The following is a 17,122-nucleotide window of genomic DNA, read 5'->3' on the forward strand; positions in this document are numbered from 1 at the left end:
ATTCAGAATCTAAGCTTCAGAAGATTTCACAAAAATACCAATTTGTCACAGGAGAAAAACAATAGAAGCTCCATGTCTTTCTAAAGAAAGCTGAGGTGTAGGAGACACTGAAAGACTTCTGGGTCCCCCAAGCCGAGACCTATTTCAGATCTCCTATTACAGCTTAGCTGGCTGCAACCATTTTCTTTCCAAATGCTCAGAAATTCGCAATAAAAATTTTCTGAGTCAGATTAACAGCTCCTAAAGGCAAAACCAGACATCCAAAAATGCCTCTCTGACTCAGACCTGTGAGATGGCAGTATCAATCAACTCTGAATACACAGAATGCAATTAACCATCTGTGAAATGTGAATGCTGCTCCATTCATGGAACAATCGGGGTTTGCAGAAGAGGTCTCCCTGACCCTACTAACTCTGCTGAATAGGGAAGGGAGGGGCAGAAATGAAAATGTTGCAGTTATTGATTTGACAAAGCAATTATTATATGGAAATTCAAGTGTACTGAAGTTACAAAACAAATTATTTAGAAGAAAGTGGATTTCTGACATCAACAACGACTGGGATAGAATCCCTATGGAAGCATGCATTTCCTTAGAGTAAAAGCTTTAACAGCAAGTTAAATCCTCAGTTTCATCTCAGCAACAATAGATCCTATTCCTCTTTCACCCACTCAGAACCAAAAAAACCCATAAATCAAAGTACTTCTTGTTCTTTAGAGTTTCAAACTTATTTACTCCCTTATGTGAAAAGTATCACCATTATCAAATTCCAAATAATTTCATCCCTTTTAAAGAATAGGTGGTATTGAAATTACATTAAAGCAATAAAAAAACTACTTAGAAGATGAACTGTGCCTAAACTATCAGTGTACAAATCATAGAATCATAGAATCATTAAGGTTGGAAAAGACCTCTAAGATCATTGAGTCCAACCGTCAACTCAACACCACCATGCCCACTAAACATGTCCCTAAGCGCCTCATCTACACGTCTTTTAAATACTTCCAGGCATGGTGACTCCACCACTTCCCTGGGCAGCCTGTTCCAAGGCCTGACCACTCTTTCAGTAAAGAAATTTTTCCTAATGTCCAGTCTAAACCTCCCTTGGCGCAACTTGAGGCCATTTCCTCTCGTCCTAAAAAAAGCAACGGTAAGACAAATTATCATTTAACGAATTGAAAGAAATACACTATTTTTAATATTATGAATTGAAAGTTGTAACAGCATTACTGCATTTAAAAATAGGTGTGCAATTTTCAGGAAATAAAATAATAAACATTCTGCAGAAGTTATGCTGTCCTCACGAAAAAGCCAAAAATACATGGAAAAACAAAGGGTAGATTCCTGGTCTGATTTGAATGTACAACAAATCAGGGATGTTTCCAAAGAAAGGTGTTTCTAGAATTCACAAATACTGTCTTACATATTTAAAAGAAAGCAGCTGATGTTCAAACAAGCTACTGATGTAGTTTCTCACACTGATTATAACAGCACAGCAGTTTTGTTGCTCAAATACCAGATGGCACTCATCATATGATAAGATACTGTGCCTCTAACTGATACTGAACTGCCTAAATTTGCTGCAACAAATACAGCATCACAATGAACATGTACTATTCCTGCTTTCTTTTAAATTACATTTGGGACTTCATAAAGCAGATAACTGTACTTCCATGAGATTAAGAATACCTTTGTAAAAGTGACAGGTATGCTAGCATCCAGCTGTACGTGATCCGCAAGTTCTGTAAACTGCTGCTGCTGTTTCTGTAGTGTCTCTAGCAATCTTGTAATTTCTTGTTTGGCCAACACTACTCTGCAATCATCCTAAACAGACAAAGAAAACAAAAGCATGCCTTTCCTTTAGTAACTTACTTAAAATAACCAAACACAAGGTAAATATCATGGCTGGAAAAAAAGTATTTTAAATAGAAATACTCTAGTCAAAGAAAATCTCATTTACAAAAAAAGGATTTATTTAAAATTGCAATACAAATGTGAAGGCCTTGTCAGTCTTCCTTAATACTAATAGATACTAAATAGTTCTGCAGTTATAAAAAACTTTTTCTTTGACCTCTCTTAGTCCTGTAGGAATAAGAATATAAATTACACGAGAAAGTAATGTAATATATAAAGAATATTTATATCATTCATATATCATTCCAGCAGCTGGAATAGAGCAGCTACTTTGCAGCATATAGCAACACACTTAACACAAAAACATTAATATCCACCCATTAATGATGGAAACATTTGCATAGTTAAAGGTACATCTGACTAAGCAACCAGACACTAGCTCTAAACAAATTAAAAGAAAAAAAGTACAAATAACACATTAATGAAGTAATTTCTCACACTAAGTTTACTGTTTGCTACATATACTATCTACTTCTTGCTATCACTAAATTAAGCGAATAATGGACCAACCAGATATTCTCGTATAGCCACTTTCTTCACATATTTAATATGTTGAATTACCTGTATTACAAGTGCTACCAAAAGTTATTTAGTCCTAAAACATTTTTTTCCCCACTATCTTCAAACATCTATACTGGTAATTGCAACTGTAAAATCCTTCCTATAAATCTTATAGGTTTTTTGCTTCAGTTTCATCTATCCTTCCCACTAACCTCACAAACAACCAGAAATTACTCCAGACAAAAGAATCATGCCACAGGATTTCCAGCAACTGGAGGACTTGATGCTTTTGTACCGATTATCCTTGTTTAACACCCCCTTGTAATGAATACTTCAATCTCATGTTATATCATTATTGTTTTAACACTGTAAAGGAAATAAAAATGCAGAGTACCATCTAACCTTTTTGTTTGCAGCCTAAACTTAATTTGCAGTTTCGCATATCTTGCCATATGTGACAGCTCACTTGCCAACTTACCTGTTGCAAAGTCTTTTCACAATGAAGACAAGCTGTTGAAACCTGTGACAAGAGGATGGTCATGTCTTCTTGCTGTTGCCTAAGCCAAATTAACTTCTCTCTCACGTGAGCATCAACAACACTAAGAGCCATTTCCTCCTGACGACAAAGGGTTTCATGAAGATCAGAAAAATAGGCTCGGACACATGAGCGAGCGTTCTCTGCAGTCCCCGGTACCTACAGTGTTGCAGTCAGGAGATCCAGAGGATTAAAGACACCAGAAGTACATTTTTCATTTTATTCCAGTTTCTAACTTATGTTCACATCTGCTTGGCTACATCTCAGTTCAAGTCCCAGTTATACAGAAAATCTTATCAGCCTTAAGACCAAGATCCTCCAAGAAGTTACTCCAATAATAAAGTAGCTTAGTTGTATGTATACACACCTTACTAAAAATGACCAGGAAAAAGGCCTCAATTATCACAGCACTTGAGAACAGATGCAATCTGTCACAGTACTTCAAAACTGAATTAGCAGTTATACGGCTTTCCCTATTTTTTCATGTAGCTCTAAAAACATTGTAACAGTCTACAAGTTCCCCTCTATTTGCTGGCTTAAGCTTCAATACTGACTTGGTAGAGATAAGAACTAAAGGTCTTGTCTTATAAAACCTATGTATAATTTTCAAAGAAATTCCTTATCTTGGTTATTACAAAAAGCAAATATTCTGTGCATGTGGAGGGGGGGAAAGAAAAAAAAGCATACATGTTCAGTATGGGCCATTCCAACTCCATCTTCAACTATTTGTTCTCCTCCTTCTATATGCTGAACAATTCCAACTAATTTTCTGGAATAATCTGAGATTTCTTCTGTGAAAGTTCTTATACAGTGGGCCATGTCTAAAATGGATGCACGAATCTGGTTTGCTTCTGGTTCCAAGACAGAGTGCTATTAATTAAAAGCAACATATCAAAGATCAATCATAAATATCTTCCTTAATAATCTTTTTTATTTTATTACATGTTTTTTATATATATCTGTCTGTATACGTATATGTGTATACATATATATAGGAAAGGCAAGTAAGAATTTAAAACCATCTTGCAATTTAAAATGCAATCAGGAGTTACAGATTATGCTGACATTAAGATAGGCATCTAGCAGTTACACAAAGTAAACATAAAAATTTGCCTGTTTACCACAATCAATTATAAAAAAAGAAGGGTGGTTAGACTGCATCAGGTTGGGTGAACCTAGTGTTTTCATCATGAAAACAACTTTCAGAACTGGTGACTTAACACTGTGAGAAGGTCATAAAAGCATCAGATAAAGGGACTGTCCATCTTAATATATAAATAGCTTATTGTGGTCCTAGAAATAATGTTTTTTTTTCTTGTAATTTTACCACGGCAGTTATCTGAAATGAAGGGAAAATGAAAGAACAGTATTAAGTTACTTCTGTAAAGACATACCAAGAATCTACCTTCCTTTCTTGATAATCTTTTGTACTTCCATTGGATAAATACTTATGTAAGCGACCCCATGCCATGACTAGAAACAGATTATTAGCAGTACCTTATGACCTTGATGCTTCCCATATTCTTTGCAGACACAACACATAAGAGGACTCGCCTGACAGCCCTCTTCTAAACAAACAAACTCAATAGCATGCACTTGGTGTTGGGAGCACATGGTCTTCTCATGAGGCTTATCAGCAAGAGGTACACGCCTGTGTTTCGCTAGTGTCTTCGTAGAATGAGTAAGCTGGGAACAGTCTGCACACAGGTGAGTGGCACAAACCGTGCAATATACAGATGCAACATGGGCTTCATCTTCATCACAACGAATGATACTCTAACAAAGAAAAAAAGAAAAAGACAAAACTGAAGTTGTTAACATTTAATCCCAATAACCGAGGAAAATTGGAAGACCTGCCACCAATATAAATCTGAAAACAGACTTTCTTTAAAAGTTACACACTAGCAAGTATTTGGACTACTTTGAAAATTTGATTTTAAGTTATCAATGAATTTTAAAAAAATAAAAGTCAGCCTCCTTTACAGTCAACTCCAATAAATTACTCTAAAGGTGTTCAGTGGTTTTATAAATCCGAACTTCAGTGGAAGTTTTAAAGGTTTGGAAGATAAAATAATTCAGGCTCCAGTAATTTTCTCCAAAGCAGTTATTACAGCACAAAGAATTACAAAGTTACAGACACAGACAAAACACCAATGAAAAAATAGGCACTTTGGGACAGTTATCTATTCCTAGAATGGCACTGCATGATACTTTTTGCATACCAGTTGTTAATACTGAAACGATTAAAGTAGCTAGTTTTGAAAATGAAGTACTATCACATGATGTAGTAATACCAAATGACTATAAAAGGCAACTACTCGAGAAGAAGAGTTGAAGTCTTCAGGCAGAGTTTCTAAGAAGTTTTAGAAAACTCTCCTTAAATCACTGTAACTAAAGAATCCAAATGAGTAAGATATTCTAAAAATCTTAAAAGCCTAAAAAAGGGGAGAAGAGTATGCGTGCTTTGCAATACCTTTTTATTGTCTGCTTTAGTCAGTACAGATTAGCATTTAATTATGAAGCAATTAATTGAAGCCTTAATACTGGATAGTGAAAGAAAACAACAGCATTATTACATTATTACATTATGAAATTACATTTGCACAGAACTGATTTTCTTTTTTTTTTTCTATCTAGAGTTAACGTTAAGCAAATGTAACAAACTTTTTGCTTTTTTAAAAACTCAGTACCTCTCCAGATAGACCAATGGCTTCTTCTGCCGTCCCACACTGCCCAGCAGGTCCATTCTGCAACCGTTCCAAGAGTTCCAACAAAGCAAAATTCTTTTTCAAGCCCCAGACACCAGAATCTCCTATTTTTGAGGAAGAGTTAAATGAAGGGAAGGAGAGGAAGAAAAACCTCAAGCAAATACCATCATGAGAAGTTCTACAAACCACAGTTGAGATTCTGACAAATATTAAGAGCACATTAACTACAGCGATATTAACTAGAGTGAGATACAACTACTTCTTTATTTATGTAAGCTCACACTACCTTTCCATCCTCTTCCTTCCTTCCTTCCATCATGGAACTATTTAATATTTATGCAAATTTTCCCTACTTAAAAGATGCCAAGATTATTAAAAAATTTACAAACACTCAGTAAAAACACTTGTAAAATAATCCGCAATAGCTAACAACTAAAGACTACAAGGAACACACAAACTCTAATGTGTATCATAAAAATTAATATTTTGCATAACTACGTACAGTGAACATTTCTACTGTACTAACAGAAGCTGTGAAGAATTCACACTGACAAACCTCATATTCCCTGAATCACAAGATGCAACACCTACTGCAGATCTCAGTCCAGTAAAAACCTGAATAAGAGTTAAAACAATATTCAGAAAGAAAGACCCACATACAACTATTTGATATAGCAAAAAAGAAGTACCTCACACTCCCTAAAGCAAAGCAGAAGTCCATGCCTACTACTCATTTTTTAGAGGTTAACATGAAGCAACATGATGAGAAGCAAAACGAGAACTGCATCCCCATAACTGCTGCTAAATGCTACCTGCATATGCCACATAGCATATAAGAACCCTAGTGATTTCTTCTCCAAGAAAGTATTATCCCCTGACTTTTTTTCAGCATCACTGTCATAAATTTAAAGACGTTTTCTCTGTTGCAAGGTAAAGGTGCCTCAAGAGATGAAGCATCATCTTTGAGCACTGGATCATTACTTTTAAATCATTACAGAATCACATAATGATTGAGGTTGGAAGGAACCTCTGGACATCACCTTGTCCAGTCCCCCTGCTCAAGCAGGGTCACCTAGAGCTGGTTGCCCAGGACCACACCCAGCAGAGATTCCACCACCTCTCTGGGCAACTTGTGCCAGAGCTTGGTTATCCTCACAGTCAAAATTGTTTCCTTATGTGCAGAAAGAACTTCCTACGTTTCAGTTTGTGCACATCGCCTCTAGTTCTGTCACTAGACACACTGAAAAAAGCCTGGCTCTGTTTTCTTTACACCCTCCCTTCAGATACTTGTAAAGTATCTCTCAGCCTTTCCTCATATGAGAGATGCTCCAGTCCCTTCATTATCTTACTGGCCTTTTGCTCCAGTAGCTGCACATCTCCCTTGTACTGGGGAGCCCGCAACTGGACACAGTACTCCAGGCGTGGCCTCACCAGTGCTGAGGACAGGGGTAGGATCACCAGCCTGGACTTGCTGGCAACACTCCTTCTACTGTAGCCCAGGATACCGTTAGCCTCCTTTGCCACAACAGCACACCAGGTAAACCAGGACCCCCAGCTACTTTTCTGCAAAGCTGACCTTCAGCTGGTTGGGCCCATTCTCTTCGCTCATTCTCTTCCCAAATGAGAGCATTAAAATCATTGACTATCTCAAGTTGGAAGGGACCCATAAGGATCATTGAGTCCAACTCCCTGCTCCTCGCAGGGCTACCTAAAACTAAACCATACGACTAAGAGTGTTGTCCAGATGCTCCTTGAACTCTTGACAGGCTTGGTGCCATGACCATTTCCCTGGGAAGCCTGTTCCAGTGACCGACCACCCTCTCAGTGAAGTACCTTTTCCTAATGCCCAACCGGAACTTCCCCTGAAGTAGCTTCATTCCATCTCCTCGTGTCCTATTGCTGGTCACCAGAGAGAGGAGATCAGCACCTTCCCCTTCGCTGCCCCCCTTGAGGAAGTTGTAGGCTGTGATGAGGTCACCCCTCAGCCTTCTCTTCTCCAAGCTGAGCAAAGCAAGTGACCTCAGCTGCTCCTCCTAAGTCTTGCCCTCGAGACCTTTCACCACCTTGGTCGCCCTCCTCCGGACACACTCTAATAGTTTGATGTCCTTCTTATATTGAGGTGCACAAAGCTGCACACACTACTCAAGGTGGGGCCGCACCAGTGCGGTGTAGTGTGGGACAATCACTTCCCTCAACCGGCCAGCTATGCTGTGCTTGATGCACCCCAGGACATGGTTGGCCCTTTTGGCTGCCAGGGCACACTCACATTCAACTTGCCATCAACCCAAACGTCCATATCTCTTTCTGCAGGGCGGCTCTCCAGCCTCTCATCCCCCAATTTGTACGTATAGCCAGGATTACCCCAGGATTAAATGTCTCCACTTTGTCTATGTCCTTATTTGTGAGGTGAACAACCACATCAAGCAACAGACCAATGTTATTTCTGATCCTCCTCTTGCTGTTAACATATTTTAAAAAGGCCTTTTGTTGTCCTTCACAGTGGTGGCCAGCTTGAAATCTAATCAAGCTTTGGCTACACAAATTTTCTCCCTACAGTGGCAAACAGCATCTCTGTAGTACTCCCGTGTTGCCTGTCCTTGCTTCCAATGTCTGTACACTTTCCTTTTCCACCTAACTTCTAGAAGAAGATTCCTGCTCAACCAAGCCAGCCTTCCACCCCGTTGTTTGACTTCCAATACTTTGGAATTGCCTGCTCCTGCGCTCTTAAGAGATGGCTCTTAAAAAGTCATTTACATCTAACACAGAAAGCACCTAGCAAGTTCCTCTCAGCGAAGTTGTTGAATGTAAAAGAAAAAAACCGCATATTTTAGTATGGTTTCCTCAAACAGGATGTTTGCCACTTTAAAGGACTGAGTACACAAAATCTGAGATTCTCCTCAATATACAACATCTAGAAAGTTATATGTGATTAACTGCAATAGCTGACTACCATTGCTGAATCACAATTATATACTTTTGGAAATCAGGAACGACCAATTACAGATGGACAATCTGAGAATAGAAAGGTGTTTTTAATGGAGCTTAGTGTTGAATTCACTATGAATTTCCAGACTGAGTGTCACTTCTGTGTGTAGATTTGGGGTTTTTTTCTTTTCTTCTTTAAAATCAGGGGCAGATCAACTTTTCAAGTTGTTTACTGCCCTTACTACTGCATAGTTTAGAATCAGTTTAATTCCTAATTGGCACGAACAAGGCTGTTCATATATAGTACCACTCCAGGTAGAGGGTGTAATTACTTGCTAGCAATTCCTAATATGGAAAGGACAAGTGAAGAAATGCATGTGCTCTTCCTCCACTCTCAATGCTATGATGAGCTCTTCTGCTGTTGTCACAAGGATTTTATTATGATCAGTTCACCGAAATTGATAGAGCACAGATATATAAACCAACCCTCACTAAAACCTCCAAACATCCTGTTTTCCTAACAAATATCAAGAGTTAACCCATGAATAAAACATTATTTTTACCAGCTCTTGAAACAACATATCTGAGAACAAAGACAAGCTCAAGAAATTACTTAATTATACCCAACATTACTGCTGAATACTAACAGAGCACTTCTTTAGTGCACTGAAAGGAAGGCAAGATGTGGACGTTAGTTTCGTCACATAATGTTGCCCTTATCCCTTTTCAGGTATCTCCTATCAGATGTTTACATAAGTGTACAGAAGCTACTAACTTCAGGAAAAGAAACTGGGGGGGGGCACGTTGCTAGCTTTGAGTAGAATGATAGAAGGTACCAGTAGCACCCAGGGTAGTGACAGATGAACACTTACGTAGCTAAGAAGGTGCCTGGAAATCCCACCTTGTATTTAAACAGAATCCGTAGGATCTGAAATTGACTCATCCATTTTATGATGGAACTTTTGAACTGTGTTTTTAAGACAAGAAAAGGTTGCTGCAGTTAGTTTTTACAGTGTGGGACACCACTATCTGGACAAAACTGCATATGCATGCTGCTTTTGTAATTCAAACATTTGTTTCGTACTTCATGCAAACATACCCAACTAAGAATATGAGTCAAACTTTTCTCATAGTTAAGAGAGAGAGAGTTGAGTTGAGTTGTTGGGTTCTCCTGAGTGTCATTTCGTAACTCCTGAATTATGCTGCCCTGTGGTGGTATGGTACATGTATGCCCTCTGCATCCTTCTGGCATTCAGATCCGCTGATCCAATACAGACATTGTCTTCCTTCTTCAGTACTGAGATTTATCAAACACTCCTTAGATTTTCATGTATCGTTAGAGTGTAAGTGCTGTTCCAAATGAACAGACACCAGCTACTATGAGTACCAGGCAGTTATGAGAACCAGCAAAACAAAGTACCCATCCCAAACACTCATGTTTCACTGCTCCTCAGCTTGGTACACATAGCCAGAGAATAATGGTCGTTTTCATCGTTCTAAGAATACGGATCTTAAGCTCCCACAGGAGTCTGGATTTGCAGCAGACTGGTTCTGCCTGGGATTGAGTTAATTTTCCCATAATAAGCTGCTTTGGGGCTATATTTTGGACTTGTGACCAAAACAGTGGTGATAACACACCCATATTTTTGCTATTGCTGAGTAGCGCTCACACAACATCGAAGCCTTTTTCTGTTTCTCATGCTGCCCCACCAGCGAGTAGGCTGGGGGGTGCACAAGAAGCTGGGAGGGGACACAGCTGACCAAAGGGATATTCCATACCATATGATGTCATGCTCAGCAATAAAAACTGGGGCAAAGAAGGAGTAAGGGAAGGGACGTTCGGAGTGATGGCGTATGTCTTCCCAAGTAACCACTATGGGTGATGGAGCCCTGGTTTCCTGGAAATGGCTGAATGCCTGCCTGCCAGTGGGAAGTAGTGAATGAGTTCCTTATTTTGTGTTGCTTGTGTGCACAGCTTTTGTTTTACCTATTAAACTGTCTTTATCTCAACCCACTTTTGTCCTTCCTATTCTCTTCCCTGTCCCACTGCGGGGGAGTGAGCAAGCGTCTGTGTGGGGCTGAGCTGCCCACCGGAGTTAAACTACAACATTCTCTTTTACTTCAAGAGCTATGAAACAAGAAAAATGAGACTGGCTTTCAAGCATAAGACTTCAAAACTTGTTTGAAATACATGCAAGTGCTTTTACTACCTGACAACATTTTTCCTGCAATACTGTTTCAAAAAGCAGACCCGCATTACACATGGAAGACTGGAATGTTCACATGTCAACTGTCTTCCCATCAAGGGGAGAAGAACAAGCAGTTTCATGAGGTGCATGCCACATTTGGCCAAAGTAAGGGCAACAATGCTATGGTACCTCTGAAGACAGATGTGAACAGGAACCAACATATCCACACTGTATACCTTATTGTTTTGTGTAGCTTCCAGTTTTGCTACATGAAACTTTCTTTCCCAGGCATTTTTCCCCACAGTTTAAACCACTGACCATAATATTCTCAGTAGCCAAACTCAAAATAGAAGTTATGTGCCTCACAGATAAAAGGCAGAGTTCAGAGAACAGATAAATGGATGAATACTGTTTTCTTAGAGCCATAAATAGGAACATATATAAGCTATTCTCCTCTCCAACACCCTCAACTAGTACAAAACAAACATTGACTACCTGTTTAAAAAAACACGCCTACTGGTAAAAGATCATTCATTTTAGCAAATCTGCTATTTCTGGAAATGGGCCTATCAAGGTACTGGTTAGTAACTTTGAATTAGGTATAAAGCAAGGGCATGTCAGCGCTCTGTGCAGTTATCAGTTCCATGGTGAAGGCCTCCTCTGGTATAGATAGCATTACCAACACCCAATCTAAGCTCAGTGCACTCCTCAAAATAAATTACGAACAAAAAAAGAAGTATTTTAACTTTTGTTTACCACAGATCTTGAAGGAGTTTACAGAAGTTATGTTCTGGTACTCCACAATTACAGCTAGCACCAGCACAGTCATCTGCCTTGATATATTCTGACTTCAGAGCTTAGTTATTTTTTAGCTCTAGCACTCCTAGCAGGATCACAGTGTTTTTCATAACACAAAGCAAGGAAGAGTCACCTCTTGTTACAAGTTGAGGAAATACAGAGCGCAATATCCACTTCTAGAATCTAAATTATGTCAAACCAGTTTGTAAATTGAGTCTGGATTTGCTGACACTGTATCTAGACAGATTTCTAGATACTAACTTCCAGAAAGCAAAGCACAGAAAAGTAGCTAGACGGTTCTCTTCTACAGTGTTTAGAACAGTACTGTCCCGTAGCAAACTGACTATGCATGCCCTTCAGTTACTACAGTATATAAAATACTCACATTAACAACACACCAATATAATGACTGCTGATACTAACGTGGACCCCGTATGTCCAGATTAGCCACTAATCCATATAGCCATTAATAGCAGAGTATGTAAGGATGTACACACACCAAAAGAATAAACCTACTTATGAAATAGATTATAGCAAATCAGCCTTTAAGCAAACATTGTCTTAGCCTTTAAGCAAACATTGGATAAGACTGAGAGAGGAAGAAGCTGTTCAATCATTATAGAGTTTCTTACAAAAGCATTTTCTTTCACAGGTTTTAATATGTTTATTTAAAAAAAAAAAACAAAACTAAGAAGTACTCTCCTCAGTTTACATTCTCGTATCTGATTTTAATCATGTTAGTTCTGTTCCATGTCTGGCACGAAGAGAAAGCCAAGCCAGAAAAGTCAAAGCAGAACTAATTTACTAAAATCTAATCAACAGAAAAGATCATAAAAAATACATCTGTAGCTATTCTGTGTTTATTTTCTAGTTCATAACTTAAAGCTGTCAGGAGAAACAAAGTTACACTGCTTTTACATTCTTTCTTTAACTTTTTATTATATATCCTGATATTTGCTAATACACGTTGTACATTGTCAGTGCACTGTTCATCTTGGACACAGATGGAAAAACAGGCAAAGCTCACATATCAACTATTAATCTACTAAAACAGAATTTATAACCAGTAAGCACCCTATAAAACATGCATTATCATACAGAAAGTCATGTGTCATTTCACTGGTATCTACCATAAAGTTTACATATTTGAGAAAAAGCCGCTTTGCTTTTTTTTTTTTTTTTTTTTTTTACACTAAACCTACTATAAAATTATTACGTACTCAACATACACATTTTCAACACATCTGATTAACTGTTTATTTTATATCAAAAAACACCAGAAGACGAGTCATGTAAATACATCTATTTAATCTCGTGGACTTTAGCTCAAATTCTGCTTTGGTCACAAATGTAAAAGAGTCTAGTGATCTCATCCCTGTGCCTACAAGGGATGTTTGTGCCCTTTACAAAACCACTGTTTTGTATCTGACTGTCTCTTCTCAAAAGAAGAATAAGACATGAATAGCAGGAAGTGTGTCAGCCAGGAATGAGATAGTGACAGTGAAGATATTAAGCCTGACTCCAGCCAACAATACAAACGTCATTTTCAAAAGCATGAAGCTTGTCTGCAAAAGGATTATAAATAATGCAAGGAATAAAGGAGCAGCTTTTGTCTGAATGTCTGAACAAAGCTGAGAGAATCTTATGTTATAGCCACATTTTCTTGCACAACATTTTGAAGTTTTATCTTAGCACTCAAACACTAGCAAAAGAACATGTAAATGTAAACAATACCAATGGGATGGATTCCATGAAGGATGCCAATACCTGCATACATCAGTTCAACAACTTCTAATGATAGAAAATAGTTTCAGTCCTGTAATGCGATGATCAGGCAGAGTCCACCTGAGCCATAAACTGTTAAAGGCTTCCTTAGCAGAGCTGCTCAGCTAAAGTCAAAAGCCAGAGACTCCAAACCTGTTACATAAGCACATCCTTCCCAACAGTTCCCTGGTCCACGTATTTTAAAAAAAACCAACCCACTAATCCAACGCAGGAAGAAGAGAGAAAGCAGTTTGCAAGAAACGATTCACCTCTTCTCCCAAATCAAGATACTTTAAGGAAAAGGCTTTAAGAGGAGCCTCTTCTTCTACAAAAGACCATTTTATAGATTTTTGCCTAAATACATTGCCTGAGTCAACATAATATCCAGAATATATGGCCTCAAAATTTTGAAAATTGAAAAAGCTTTTCCATTACATCTTTTTGGTTAAAGTATGTTAATCCAGTTGGAGATAACCCCTACACAGCTCACATACCTTCAACATGTACATAGTCAACTAAAATTCTCCATTAGAAGATTAATCACTGGCAACTTCATTAAAGAACCCTCAAAAAACCCCCGAAAATCTATGTTTAGTGTACTCTGCAAAGTAATATGGTTTGGGCAGGCTTTAGTCCTACCAGTTCATTACTAAATATTTTCTCTCATAGCAAGATTTTATGAACTATTAGAGTATTTTGCTAAGCATGCAAATGATGTGTTGTCAATTTTCACTTGCAGACTCCATATTTCCAGAAATCCTGATTGACAAAGTACTTCTAACCCTGCCTTCCCATACAGTTATATATATATAGAAGAGACAGGCCAGCAAATTTAAACCAAGTGCCCACTTCAGAAGGGAGAAAATACAGCTATATCTATGTATCTATATACACATATAGATCCCTGAATATTTCTTTCAAAAAGTTCTTGCAAAAAGATTCCTTGGGAAAATGTGGACGAATATAGGATTAAGTGATTTAGTAATAAGAGCAAAGGAATACAAGCAAGCCTGTCTGCTGAACTGTATAGGTTAAATGACCAACTAAAAGCATCTGTAAAATCCAGTTACAGATTAAGGAACTTTGTTCAACACAGGTAGCTTTACGCCCTGATTATACAGCTTTTCTTTCAACAGAACTTTCTCTTGGCAGCGATCCTATAATCTAGATTTAGATACTAAACAGCTTCCTGAGACTACTTCATTAAATGGCAGAATGGCAACTGCAGAAATGGGTGAAAATGGAGCATGCTTTCTCACACGCCCTGAAACGGAGGGGAGGGAAGGATAAGAAGTTCCCAGAATCACCATGCCTCCCTCCTAGCTCCACTCCTGAGCTCTCAGAAGGAAACAGAACTACAAGCCTAGCAGATTTAACCAACAGCAGTAACTACTAGATGATTAGAGCAAGACAACAAGTGCAGAGACGCTTCAAAGAGGTGCCATGATGAGCTGCACTCCACAAAACACCCCATTTTCACATGCTGGAAGCAATATTTCTTAAGACAGTTCTTATGGACCTGGTAAGACTAAAACTGGCTACGACACTCTTCTGCCCCAAATCACCATTTTTGTTCACAGAAGTATTTTTACTTTCAAGCTGTTTTGCTAAAATTTTCTACCTATCAGTTTTTTGAGTAACTGCTGGTCACAGCATATCATCCTTCTTTCTAGTATTAGCCAGTAGGATGCAAGTCTACTATCCTAGACACAAAAGCTGAAGCTTTTCTTCCCTCTTCCTATCTGTAGGAGCCTTCTAAGTTTAATAATATTTCACTGTGTTTCATCAGAAGCTCCTCAGTATTACGTAAGATGAAAAAACTTTAAATGTTTTTATAAAGCTTCATTTTTGTTAAACCTGAAACCCACAGAAAATTATGATAGGATACTTTCAGATGCCTGGGAAAAAATGCACAATAAAAACTAAGAAGTGACAAGTTCCCTATACAATAAAAATGCTACTTTTACTTTACATGAGACAAGCAGTGGTCTTGAACAGAAATGTTTCACAACAGCAGGACTGAGTCTTATACTCTAACATTTTCCCCCTAAAAATCTTGTGCAGCTGTATAGCGATAGATGAGAAGTAAAACAAATCATGACTCTTTTAACCACGTCTTCTAGATTGGCAATCATTCATGACACGCATACTTATCACCTCCGTCCCCCCAGAAAACAAACCCCTCTTTCATATGAGACTGATATTTCTTTTCCTGACTCCTATTTGCATGAAAGCATTCCACAGAGTGCCTTAATATTCCTCTCAGTTTGGTCTACAATCTAGCAGATTCTCTTACTGCAAAGTAAATTCTTATTTGAGCGAATTTGCTATTTAAACATTTCTTTCATGGATTACCAGCCTAGAGATCTCCTTCTCTGACGATTCTCCTCCTTCCAACAGCTTTTTTCCCCTGTGCTATTCAAAACTGCTGGAGCTAGTTCTGTTAGCAAGTTCTTCTCAGTACAAATTCTTCGATAACTCATCTTCTCTGTAATCCTATGTTGAATGGCAATTCCTATTCTGAAGGAATTACAAGCATGTGTCATCTTTTGCCTAAAATAAACTTCCACTGTTGGATAAAAGCTGTATCTTATCCTTTCAAATACTGTCTGCAGACACCCCTACAGCAGGGGAAGTCCTGTTGATAGCCCGCCACTACCAGTTATTGCATTTTAAAAAACAGGTTTGTTATCACTGATACTTCCCTCTACATCACTTCGTCATGAATCCAGACAAATCTGTTTGTCAAAGAAACTACCTATTTAATTGCATGGTTTATTTAGTGTTTAGGACAACAGGAAACTAATACCCACTCAGGAACCCTTAGACACTAATTTAAAATAGAGTAGTCCCTTTGTAAGTATAGGTGTACAAAAAGACTTTAAGGTATAAAGCTTACAAGCCCAGGTTTAAGAAGATTAAATCTTGACTTTCTTTTTTTAAGATACCTACTTTATTAGTGCTTAACAGTGCTATGAGCTTCTCTGAATGTGAAGGAACACTTCACGCTCTTAACTTGGAAATATTACCACTTAAGAATCTGTATGTAGCATTATCTTCTAGATATTCTTGGCTGACAGGTTTAAGAACTTTAGACTTACATTTTCTTACCTAGTTCAGTAACTTGTCGATCAAAAGGACAACGAACTGCTCTGCCATGAAGGGGAAGCCGCGTGAGACAGTCATGGCAGACAGTATGGCCACACAAAAGCAGCCGGGGAACTTTGTCACCTTGCAAAGAAAATACATCTTCACAGACTCCACACTCAAGAACCTATAATTTTAAAAGAGACCATATTTGGTTTTCAGCTGATAAAAAAGCAAAACTTCATACAGTAAGCCATATGACACAGTTTATTTTACAGAATTTCCTGCAATCGCAGCAGATAGTCATTAATTTTGCTTTGTATGCACAAATAACGATCATACGAATTATATTTTAAAAATGAATAAATAGACATGAACAGGAAGTTGTAACTCTTCAGCGTCCCACCTGATCACCACTAGTTCTTGCCTACTTCGTTTAAGGCACTGCCACAAGAAAAGCCCACTGGTCAAGCAGCACAACTAAGTAAGCAGAAACGTCCTTGCAGGAAAAGGAAACGGAGGGCAAGACCCTGCCAAAGCAGACTATCAGCCGGTGAAGAAAGTTTCCATTCATAGCTGATGCACAGAAAAAGCTCCGTCATACCAAGTTAGGGGATCGGAACATCTTAAACGGCTAATAAAAAGCAAAACTGGTCTTCATTTAGGAGGAAAAAAAAACCCACCCGACAATCCGTAAGACAAT

General features: G+C 38.3%; 1 protein-coding gene across 1 annotated transcript; it reads right to left on the reverse strand.

Annotated features, from left to right (window-relative positions):
- Positions 1-1,687: 1,687 nt before the first annotated feature.
- On the reverse strand, positions 1,688-16,606 carry LOC104073538 (E3 ubiquitin-protein ligase TRIM23; the record flags this gene model as incomplete). The annotated part of the gene is made up of 6 exons (XM_009573356.1): positions 1,688-1,822; positions 2,892-3,107; positions 3,636-3,818; positions 4,446-4,724; positions 5,639-5,760; positions 16,444-16,606. Coding segments are annotated over 6 exons (1,098 nt in total), but the record flags the coding sequence as incomplete, so codon positions are not given.
- Positions 16,607-17,122: the final 516 nt, after the last annotated feature.

Source organism: Fulmarus glacialis, unplaced genomic scaffold (assembly GCF_000690835.1).
Source record: "Fulmarus glacialis isolate BGI_N327 unplaced genomic scaffold, ASM69083v1 scaffold6660, whole genome shotgun sequence".
In the NCBI taxonomy this organism is placed as follows: domain Eukaryota; kingdom Metazoa; phylum Chordata; class Aves; order Procellariiformes; family Procellariidae; genus Fulmarus; species Fulmarus glacialis.